Source organism: Tachypleus tridentatus, chromosome 2 (assembly GCF_004210375.1).
Source record: "Tachypleus tridentatus isolate NWPU-2018 chromosome 2, ASM421037v1, whole genome shotgun sequence".
NCBI lineage: Eukaryota > Metazoa > Arthropoda > Merostomata > Xiphosura > Limulidae > Tachypleus > Tachypleus tridentatus.
Genome location: NC_134826.1, coordinates 109,940,422 through 109,952,952, shown reverse-complemented (window position 1 = coordinate 109,952,952; position 12,531 = coordinate 109,940,422). Strand labels below are relative to the sequence as shown.

The following is a 12,531-nucleotide window of genomic DNA, read 5'->3' as shown; positions in this document are numbered from 1 at the left end:
TTAATCAACTGTACAAATAAAACTTAATTTTTTTTTGTTTGATATCCTCCACATGTAAAATTTTAAAAAGCTCAGCAACCTATGTCTGGTAACTACTGAGTACAAAGGTTGTAACAAGAAGACATAACTGTTTGCTTTACTTCTTGACTTTTTGTTCTAAATTTTAAGAAAAATAAGTTTAATAATTTATTCTTAAATAGTAATAATCTATATATATAATGTATAATAACTGAAATGTGACAGTATACTACAAAGTACTAGTCCACTAAAAGACAGCCAAAACAGAGAAGACTAAAGGTCAGTTTTATATTACTGGATATGCAACAGTTATGCAAGTTATGTAATGCTAGCAAGGTATGAATGGAAAGTCAATATAATAAAAAATAATAAACATATGAAAAAATATATAGTATTATGAAACTTAAACTACTTAGACTAAACACTTGTGTTTTTGTTGTAGTCATTCTAGCATGAAAAAATTCATAATTTATAATCATTTCCTAATATTTCTATCATGATTGGGAGGTTGGTCAAGTGACAGATTATACACTTAAGGGTAGAGAAAATAACAAAATATAAAGTCTTACTGAAAATAAGTTTTTGAAATGTATTTAAGAGTTTCTAGAGATTTTACAAATAATATTTGATATTTTTGGGGTGAAGAATAGTTTTTCTTAATCATAATATGAAATCACTTTGCATTCAAACTAGTAATGAAACAAATTATTTTCACAAACAAATCTTCAGTAACAATATTTCATTAAAATATCTAATCTTCTGTATACAAAATACTTGTAATAATTATTAAAAGTCTACTAAATGTTGTGAAGATGCACATGTTGTATCACAAGTTATAGTACAAATACTTAATGAGTGCAAATATGTAAACAAACTTATATTATACCAAGCACATAGCAAAAGGGTTACTAATAATTTAAAGAAAGTCACTTATACAAAATAAATACTATTTTAACACTTTATTAAAATGTACTTTTAGCATAATATTGTTTATAAACCATGCATTAAGTAGTAAAGAAAAACACGTTTTCTATCTGTTGCTGACAACTTCATGTCACAATGCCATGTATACAGAAAATACTGCATAACATTATGATCACATGGTTGTATTTTCTACAGTACATTTCAGATACTAAATAAACTTGTAAAAATTAGAGTACATGAACTTAATGTTTTAAGCTAATACAGTTTGTTAAACTACAAACAAAATTTATATTATCAAAGTAATTTAGATGATGTTTGAACAAACTTTACCTATCATACTCCCATTCCTTATGAATGTTTTTACACATAGCAATAAAATGAGTCAATCCTCGCACCCACATGTCTCGTAGCTCCACAGTGGCTGCTGTGAAGTTTATAGTTTCATTAGGTCTCACAATAACATAAAAAAATAAATCTTCCTTTGGCAGTCTTTTTCCTGAGATTTTAAGACCACCAGTTTTCCACCCTTTACATACAGCTTCAATATCACAAAGGTCCACTGTAAAAAAAGTAATTGCTTTTGCTTTTATTGATTACACACACACACACACACACACACACACACATATATATAGATAACACTTAATACACAACCAAGAATTTTATATAACCATCTTGCATATTTAGATAAACAATTTATGATGACAAGGTATGTACATGTGTAAGAGACCCTGAGAACCTATGTGACACTAGCAAACACTGATTTTATCTTCCCTTTTTTAAGTGTCCAGCAGAAGTTTAATACTTGTATAATATTCACAGGTATTATTACATTTCTCATATATTGTTTTACTAATTTTTTAGTTTAAATTTTTATGATATTTTAAGATATATACATAGTGCAAACTTCATTATCATCACTTTTATAAGTCGTAGATATCTGAAATATATCCTTAATTCTAGTTAAAGTTCACTTGTTTGACCATACTACAAATAATGGATACAAAATTTCATAACTATAATTTATAAACCTTAAAGCATACAAAGAAACAGATGAGTTAAAGAAGTAATTTTAAAATTCAGCTTGTTTACTGTTTCCTGTATATTGTCCTGAAATGTATAAAATTAGAGATGAATGTCTGAAGAGTGTGTTCCACAAGCCTGACTGCAGAATCTCCTCCAAGGGTTCAGAAAGATTAGAAGCAAGGGAAAAGGCAAAGTGTTGGATTTGATTGGAAGTAGCATGGAACACAGCACATTAGGAAGGAACAAAGAAGTATAAGCCAATTGAATTAAATGATACACCCAACTGGTAAGCTTAAAGGGAGAAAGACTCTGAGAAAAAGAGAGTTGGCATGGGATAGAGAGACAAAAAAAGGAACCCCTTAATGGAGCCGTGCAGGTAATGTAACATTTAAGAGTAAGTACCAGGCACAGAAATCTATCTAGATCAGGAAAAAGACAGATGAAAAACAGAGGGAAAGGGAGAAGGAGGAGGAATTACCCTTGCAAGCAGCAGAGATCTTGGGAAGGAAGGAATGATTTGGACAAAGAAGAAACTAGGTTTAGTGGTACAGTGTATGCTTGTGATGTTAGTAATGAACATATGCACACAATTCCTCCAACAGACCAAGAAGAGAAAGAAATACACCTAAAGAGATAGATGAAACAAAGAGCATGAAACAATAGGCTCAAATAAAGGTAAAGTAAGCAAATGGAGTATCATGTTAATGTTCCAATTTGGAAGTACCAAACTCCTGGGTAAAATGGGTAAAAATGAAAATGACAGAGAAAGAATGACTCTGGAGTAACTAGAAAAATAAGAAGTATGGTATAATGATGCCTAATAACACAATATTGAGGAGACTAAAGGCAAAAGAGGTTGATGAATAAAGGAAGAAGGATGGGAGGGTAAAACTGTAACCATAGTAATTAAGGAAACCATGGTTGAGCAGACCACTAAGGTGAAATCAAAAGGGCTTTGTACAGTAGTATGGATGAGGAAGACTACCTGTTGAAGTAAATGGATAGAAGGATAAACATAAAGGAACTTGTTCAAGTAATCCTGACGAAAAGCCATCCATAACCAAAGACTGAGAATAGGAATTGTGGACCAAAACAAAAAATAGCTAGTGACTGAAGGTGGTGAAATATACATCAATATGAGTAATACCCCCCTCAACTACAAAGCCACCAAACAACAAGGGAATGAAGGGATCATGAAAGAAATGAAAACACCTAAATGAACTAGGTACTGGATAGGATAAAGGAAGGACTTTTCCAATTTGATAAACCAGCCCACCAGAACAGTGTCAAGAATGAGTTGAAGAGTATGACAGGCTGGATCTCATTCAGAATGAGTGAGAATAGGCCAGTTGTTTATACAAAGTGACACTGCAATCCCAGGAAATGAAGATGTTCAGTGAAGGTTCATACCACCAGAGAGAAAATGAACAGCACTAAAGCTAGCATAAAGGGTAAGGCACAAAACTGGTACACCACCTCATGATGGACAAACCAATGATAAGAATGAGAACTCTCAAATATGGGAAGTTGTAGAATATCATCTTAATCATCTAAAGAACTGGAAAAAAAGCCCACCCCACAGAGTAAAGCATATTTCAATGGTGAAGTACGAGTTGTGAACATACTGATTGAAACAGGACAGGTTGATGGCTGGTCTCCAGTCCCCTGTTTTTTTGGGAACTACAAACAGGCAGGAGTAAAACCTCTTGAACTGTATAGAGCAGTTTTGGTAGCCTGTTGTGTGAAAAGATCATGTTCTGCCTCAGAGAGATGCTGGTATGACAAGAGATCCCAAAGAAATAAGTGTTACAAAGAGAATGAAGTATAATCCTGATGGCTTGAAGCCTGAGACAAAGTGCAAATGGACAAAATATAGTGTCGGTCACAAAATAAATTTCTTCAATCTGATAAGGAAGTCCACTTTTGTGGCTACCCAAAGGAAAATTTTTTTTTTGTTTTTATGCTAACTAACAGGACTGTGCCAATTATCAATAAAATGATGTGTGCAGAGGCACAAAGAACAAATGTGATTAAAAAATGCTTGAACAACTCTATAAAAGACATAAGGTGATGATGCAAGACCAAAAGGAAAAAACCCCAGAACTGTAGCATCTGACCCTTGTGCACAAACATGAGAAACCTCTGAAAGAATCCTGTTATGGAAACATGGAGATAAATATTAGTAACATCAAACGTGGTGATTCAGAGGCCTAGTGTAAAGTGTTTTCATGGGGTAAGAAAATATTTCATAGTAAAATGAAGAAGATCTAAAAGTCAGTTGAGTCAAGATAAATTGATGATTGAATGCCAATCCCTAGCCTTCTTGGGTACCATGAATAAACTGGAATAAAATCCCAGAAGAATAGGTTTGATCAATCCTCTCTTATGGCCTGGAAACAAAGTTCCACTTACTGAGGAACTGTTGAAGGCAAAAAGACAACAGGTTGAGCAGATAATGGTGGAGGTGATGTAAATTAAATGACCAGTCCTGTAACTGGTATTCCAGAGACTGGAATACCCATGGATCCATGATGAAAAAACTCCAAACATCCAGAAGGTGATGGAATTTTGCATCTACTGCTTCCCTGCCCCTGGGACAAGTCATGGACACAATTCTTGCCTGTCTGCCTGAGCATAAGATCCTTGAAATCAACAGACCTGGGGATCTAAGGAGAGGACTGAGAAACACTACAAGCTGATATTCCTAAATTGGAGCCAGAAATATGAGAAATCAAGGATGATTAAAGATTAATGTAAATGAAGAGCACCAATTTGGGATTCTAACATCTCTGGAACTTCAGCAAATAACACAAAATGGAGAAAAGGAGTTTCCCTCAACACAGGATGTGACTGATATTATTAATGGCATTTCCAAATATCATGTTTAGACACACCATTCAGATGAAACACTCAGATTCACGATTATATGATCATTACCAGATAATTACAGTTAGGTTGCACTTGTTGCACCTCCCAAGGACAACCTCCAACTAGCTCCATCTGAAGGCCTTATTATTCTCAACAAATTTGGTGAGCTTTGATCAACCAAAACATAGCACACCTATGTATATCTTAAAGCTTTGATCCAGTATTATAGAACAACAACAGAGTGTGGAGAACATGTGAATCAATTGCAACTTGTATCTGTACAAGTTTAGGGTTATTCCATAAATAGTGGATTTAAAGTTTTAGATTATTCAAAATGGTATTGTGTACTTGACTACTATTTATGTATACCACCTCATGCATGAAAGCAATTTGGATAAAAATGATAATATAAATCCTGGTCTGTTAACCATGCAAGTCTAAAACTAATCTCTTGTCTGAACTTTCTTTTGAGATAGTGCTCATTCAGAGGCCTTAGTGAAGCCTGGAATAAGCTTTATTCACCAAGATATAGAATTTTTCAACTCTTGGCAAATTTCATTATTAACTGTTGTCTACACTCTATATGTGCTTTTAACAAAAAGGTAAAGAATCAGTGGATATGGAGTAACATGGATATATACAACATGGCAAATATGCTGTTCTGATGGGAAGACTGCACATAGAAATGGTAATGCTGAAAGTTGTTTGTGATTGGTTAAATAGTCAAAGTAAATATCATTAGTGAAGATCAAGTTGATGATCTTCAAAAGGTTTCACAAAAACACATTTGGCTCAGAAGATCACTGTGGCAGTTCTGTTCACCTAACAGGTTTGTACACACAATGCATTTTTAGAGCCTTTCTGAAGATGTTCTGTTTGATATTAGTGCAAGGATAAAGATGTATAATACAATGAAGTTAAGAGTTACATTTTCTACCATTTCTGAAGGTAAAATAAATAGGCCACTTTCTGTTTTATATAGAGACAGTTCGATGTTTTAGTGGATCATCCGCATTACTTGAAATGGAGGTGAATATATGTTGAGATGCTATTTTGTTATGGAAAGAAATTGTTAATCATTTTATTTTTGGTTATTTTTTTAAATCAGTGTGTCTAAAATCCCCTCAAGAAAACTTTCATGGCTGATTTCAGAAGTGGAAATTTTTGCATATTTCTATTCCATATCCACTTCCTTTATAACTATAGTATTTGGTGCATTTCATTTTAATTTCAATTACTCTGTTAAGTTTTCTTGTGTTTGGAATTGATTAATATTCACACACACACGCACAAGTACATATATATATAAAATATATAAAATTCTGTGTGTGTAAGCACAGGAGGTATGTAAAAACTAGTATACCCAAGAAATAATAAAAATACAACTTACAAAATCTTGGTTGCCGACATCGAACTTTCTTTTTTGAGCCTTGATATTTCAATGTCAAATTCTGTATGTCAATATAATAATGTCGACAATACAGTTTCCCCTTTGGTCCAAGTTTGTACAGATCAGTCCCATTCACTAAAATACTTTTAATAGAATTAAGAGATTTCTCATCTAAAAAAATAAATAAAACACAACAAACAAAATTATTTTTAATGAATAAAAAAATGTTAAACTTATTTCCATGTTATTCTGTTTAAAACAACATGGAAATAAGTTATTTTGTTTTTACTAATACATTATGTCACTACCTTATTATATTAATACAGTACTTTTTCCATAAAATCACTTTAATACTGCATTATAAATTTTAATAAGCTAAAAAACAAGGCTAAGAAGCAACTTACATCATATACCACCACTAAAAACTAATTTCAAGAACAACTTTGCCAAATAAAACAATCAACAGAAGAATTATTATGTAACTTCATAATTGTTTTCTCTTTTCATCCTTGAAAAAATGATACTAGGTACCTAAATACTCATTTCCTTTGCCTTTTCAATTTTTTTTGAATTACGACTGTCTAATTCAATTGTTTCTATTGATAAATGTTCATACTTTAATACATATGGGAGTCACTGTTGAAACTAAATAAATCTTAAGTTCTAATTTAATAGAGATTTACATTTATCACTGCAAAATTCATTAGGCTTTTGAAAATTTGAAAAACAATCTGTAAACCAAAAGGAATTTTATTTTTGTGATGCATGTTGCCAAACTTGAATCAAGAACAAAAACTAATTACTGCAAAAAATCTTAGAACAATTCATACAACCTAAACTTTGAGCCATGATACTTTCAAGCTCCAGATTTTTCTTTGAACCTACTGAGGCTAATAAGAATATTTAAAACATCCAAAGAGAACCAGATTATAAAATTTCAGAAAAATTAGTTATAACTGTATTTCAACAGTTTCTACTTTTAAAATATTTTAGAATCAATAAATTTTATGCTGGAACAATTATTTAGTCCACAAATTCAAAAGAAAAAAAAGACTGCATAGCTCAGAAGAGTATTGTGTCTATACAAAATACTCTTTAACCTTATGAACAAGGTTTAATGCCATAAAAAGTTTCAGTTTTTTAAGTATGTGTCTCAAGTATTCTTTACAGCAGGGGATCTGTGACCTGTTGGCAACACATTTCAAAACAAATGGACAGCAGACAATCCAAGTAATATCTTCAAAACAGGTCAAACATACATACAAAAATTTATTACACTATTGGTTATCATAGTTTTATCCAGAGCTTTAAATAATTTTCAATTTTCTTTCATAATCCACATAGATAAGTTCAGTTACTTGGGAAAACCCTTTCACAAAACAAATTACTCTCTTCTAATTTGTTGTTACAATTCAAAGTTGTGACATTCACTTTACAAACATCACTATCACTGTTGGTTATAACAGTTGTATCCACAGATTTAAATAATTGTCTCCCCTTCAACAAAGTCTACACAATCATATTCAAGTACTTTAAACAAGACAAACTATTTCGCTTTATCTCTCTTATTACAAGTTGTAAAACAAACTTAAAAATCACCTGTTACCAGCTAATTCACACATAATCTAACTTCACTTTCACTAACATAACACACTTGCAATAACTTTGTTACATATATATAGACACACACATGTACACATTATACAACTGAGGCCTAGAATGTTTTACGCCTACAAATGTTATGATGTAACAATACTCATTTAAAGCAACAAGAAAAATTCAGAAAGTTTGAGTAACATGTCATCATTTCACAACAATTTAACTAAGCAACTAATTATTTATAAATAGTTATGTAAGCAAACTTGCCATAACTATAACCTTTACAATAACTTACCTTAACACTGACAAAATATAAACTAAATAATACTCTCATATGAAACTTAAAATGAAGTCACATATATATATATATATATAACAGTGCATACTAAAACCTTTTACAAAATACTATTCAATTTGAGATATACAGTTACTGTCACAATAATCGATATTTATTTTATCCTACATTGCCAATTTAACTAAAGATCATGGTAGAGAAAATATTAAATATATTTTGTGTGTGTGTGTGTGTATATCACTTTTCTTCCATTACATATGTATATGTATGTCAAGTTATATCCTGATACCTATATAAGCAAATTTTTCTTTTCATATACATAAAAGCCATTAAATGTTCTAGATATTACCAAGCTAGTTAGTTATGACATCTCCCTTTTGTTAATTTTTAGTTGAATATTAACTTTGCTGTAGCTTACTTCTGCTAAATAAGATAATTGTTTTGTTTATTATTCATTTTAGCATTTCAATTTTGTTTTATATTGATATAACCTAAGTATCTTTGAGAATCAAAAACATAGTATACTTTGAGTATTTTATGCTTTTTTCTATAGGTTGTAGACATTGTGCCAATTCCATAATCTGCCAGTGATAAGGTAAAGGTTTTTTCCTAGATTTGAAAACTGTGGTATGTAACTGAGCTTAGTATTGACCATTATATTCATTTCTTTACCTAACATTTGATAGAAAACAAGGAATCCCTTTACCTACTGTTGCTGTTCTATTTTTTCATCAAACAACTATCTCTCTATATTCAACTCCATATCCCTTGAATTTTACCACTCCTGTTAAGCCTCCTATGTTAAAGGCAATCTACTCCAAAGATTGATCTACCTCTCTAACTTGCAATGACTTCTTCCCTGCTAAATCTTAAATCTATGTCCTCTAATCCTACCACTTTTACCATCATTATGAATTAATCCTATCTTTTATAAGTTTTAACAATTCAATCAGGTCAATTCCAACTCTTGTTTTCTTGAAAAAAATGTTAACCTGTTCTCATATGACAACCCCTCTAGTTTCAAAGAACCATTCTACTCTTAACTGCTAGGCCCAGCATGGCCAGGTGGATAAGCACTTGACTCATAATCCGAGGGTCATGGGTTCGAATCCCCGTCACACCACATATGCTCACCCTTTCAGCCATGGTGGCATTATAATGTGATAGTCACTCCCACTATTTGTTAGTAAAAGAGTAGCCCAAGAGTTCACAGTGGGTGGTGATGACTAACTGCCTTCCCTCTAGTCTTACACTGCAAAATTAGGGATGGCTAGTGCAGATAACCCTCGTGTAGCTTTGCATGAAATTTGAAAAGAAAACTTAACTGCTTTTCTTTAAATCTTTTCTAGTCAATTTTCTTCTTGGAGTAAGGAGCCCAAAATCAAACACAGTATTTTAAATGAGGCCTAAACTAAGATCTGTACAGAGAAGTGATAACCTCTTTCATTTAAATTCATTATTGAAAATATATTTTTTTTCTTTCCCACTGGCAACAGCACACTGTATGGAAGACCTCAGGGGCTTACCAATATTTAAAGATCTTTTTATTCCATAACACTACTGGGCTGATTTTTATCAGTGATGTTTATACCTAATAGTTTAAATTAAGATATCCCATACTATTACCTTGCACTTAACATAATTATACCATCACCTACCAATTTGCAAAATTTAGCAACTGGTCCTAATACCTTTATAAAACATCTACACCTTTTTCACAGTCAACTATCACCAAAAAATTTAATATCGTACAAACCTGACCATTCTCTGAATAATCTCTAAAAGAGTAAGGGTACCAAGTGTTGGGCCCTGAAGTATCCCATTTACAACTGTAATCTGTAGTTCAACAGTTCTCTCATTTTTTACAACCTTTTGCTTCCTATCCTCTAAAGAACCATTGAAGATAAATGAACCAACTTATTTCCTATATCCACCATAATACTTTACTTAGTAGTATTTTATGTGGCACTTCAGTTTATCAAAATCCTTCTAACAGCCCAGGAATATCATATCCACATCTTTACCCTCATCAACAAAAGCAGTATCTTTGAAGACGATCAAATGGATTAGATAACCACCTTAACTGTCCAACAACAACAGTAAACAGTTTTAGATGGCTTAATAAACCATTCAAAATACTTAATACCACAGATTTAATACTACGTTATCTATAAAAAGTACAAGTTATAACCAAGGCAATGTTTGTCACCTCCCTTAAAAATTAACCATCTTTTAGTTTTCTAGCACTTGTCCATATTCAAAGACTTTACAATCTCCAATTTTTTTTTAAAATCCTTGGGAAAATACTCGACCCAGGTGTCTTATAACTTTTAAAATTTCCACATTTTTGGTCAATAGTATTACTAAGTAATAAATTATTCATATTGCACTTACGTACATCATATTTTTCATCAGGGGTATAACAATGTAGCTTACAATGTAAGTTGCGTTTATACTACTTTATACTAAAAACAGTAAAATGTATTACTTAAAAATCACACAAAATAAAACATTAATAAACGTTCGAACATTTTGCAAATAAAAGAAATAAGTCATATATAACTTATATTAGCCTTATCTCTACCTGTTAAATCTCCCATATTCACTTCCGCTACCTATACAATAAAAAAAAAGAATATTTTTAGATGGTTGTAACCTTGATTCAGTCGCTACGGCGTAGGTGTTTATCTAAAATATCTTACTGTTACATAAAACATATATTATTAATCATATTATTATAAACCTGAAAAATAAGAATACTGAAAGCAAAACGCGTAATTTTTAAAAGGCTGTAATATAAAATAAAATAAAAAACGTAGACATTATTTATTGAGTTCCATATATCTGCAAATAAACGAAAACTGTGATATGTTTGTACATCAAAACCCGCTTGAGACGTTACCAGAGGCTTCATTTTGACATTTATTTAAATACTATAGTTTATAATAAAAACAAACAAACTGAATAATCAGAATAAATCAATTCGTATTAATTTGCACGCTGAACAAGTGTACCCTATTTGATAAGTATTGAAGAAATAATAATATGAAGCATGTGAAATGTACGATCGTGGTCAAATTCATAATTAATATACGTTAAGTTATGATGAATGTGAATTGATAACAGTGAATAAATTTATTGTTCTATCTATGCTTAAGCAAAGACAAACACAGTTACATTTATCAGGTCCCAGGAATTTTCAATGAGAAAGATGACTTTATCCAGCTTTTTGTCGGAAATGATGTAAATGTATCCTACCTTTGAACATTTTTAAGGATAAACAAAATCTGTAAAGTAATTGTGAGAACAACAATAAAAGCTTTTGTAAAATATTTCACTTTGTTTTTTCTTACGATAAAATATACTGTATACAAGAAAAACATATCTTTTCTTTCGTATTTTATAAATGCATCATGTTTATGAGAATGCCAATCATTACTTAATACTCTTTACAAACAAAAAAGTTGTATGTTCACTATACTTTGAAACTGTCAATGAAAAATGGATTTTTTGTCACTGAACTTAGCAGTCAGTGAAATAGATTTAACGATTCTTGCGTATCACAAAACAATGGAGAAAACTAAATGAGCGTTTATAATATTCTCAATAGTTAATGATACTTTAGGAAATTATTTTCTCTTTCTAAGTTACCATATGTTTTTGATCTAGAACTCACATATTTGTCGTTTAAATATAACTACAAATATAACACAGCAAGATCTATTCAGACTCAAATTTTTAAAGGTGTAATTGTTGAAACACATAAAGAAAGAACAGTATCATCTATTTTACAATTATCTGATGAGCAAATTTTTCTTACAAACTGACAGCTCAATAACCTTTCACATTTACAAATAACACAAACTGACATATCTATGAATTATAAAATATCAGATTTCGATATACTCATGTTGGTACATCATCCTATCTTCCGTGTGTTGAAGCTGCATTAGTTTGATTAGTAATGATGGAAGTTACAGGGCATTTAAATTTGAAAAGTGACACAAACTTGACTGAACTTTAGACTATTTGTTGTGCACCGGTATTAAAAATTAGGATATATTTGAACTTATGACCTAGCTTATCAATACTACATGTGAATAACCAACTCTGTTACCATTCGAGCACGTGCAAATATAATTACTTGTGCTCTATAATTAAACTGTATTATAACTGACTTGTTCATCTTTTGTTTTCATAAAATATTCCTCTTATATTTATCACCATCCTCTCTAGTAACACCATGAGTTACATGTAGATAACGAGTTCTACATTCAAATAAAACCATATTTTGTTTTAATGAACACAAGAGTCAAACCTTTGCAAACTTGACGTTCTGTTTGTGTATATTTTTTAATCAAAATTTATTCAACCATTCAGTGGTCTTGAATATCAAACACCTGACTCACAT

At 31.3% G+C, this 12,531-nt stretch overlaps 1 protein-coding gene across 2 annotated transcripts in view; it reads right to left on the bottom strand.

Annotated features, from left to right (window-relative positions):
• The window catches only part of LOC143244826 (1-phosphatidylinositol 4,5-bisphosphate phosphodiesterase delta-4-like), an 83,431-nt gene extending 72,619 nt beyond the window's left edge, over positions 1-10,812 (bottom strand). The window contains exons 1-3 of one of the 2 annotated variants that reach the window (XM_076490203.1): positions 10,705-10,812; positions 6,227-6,397; positions 1,273-1,501 (exon numbers count right to left, since the gene is read on the bottom strand). In XM_076490203.1, the coding sequence (XP_076346318.1) occupies positions 1,273-1,501; positions 6,227-6,397; positions 10,705-10,720 (416 nt within the window). In that variant the 5' untranslated portion in view covers positions 10,721-10,812. The remainder of the gene's footprint in view (positions 1-1,272; positions 1,502-6,226; positions 6,398-10,704) is intronic. The other variant, XM_076490204.1, reaches the window with a different exon arrangement.
• Positions 10,813-12,531: the final 1,719 nt, after the last annotated feature.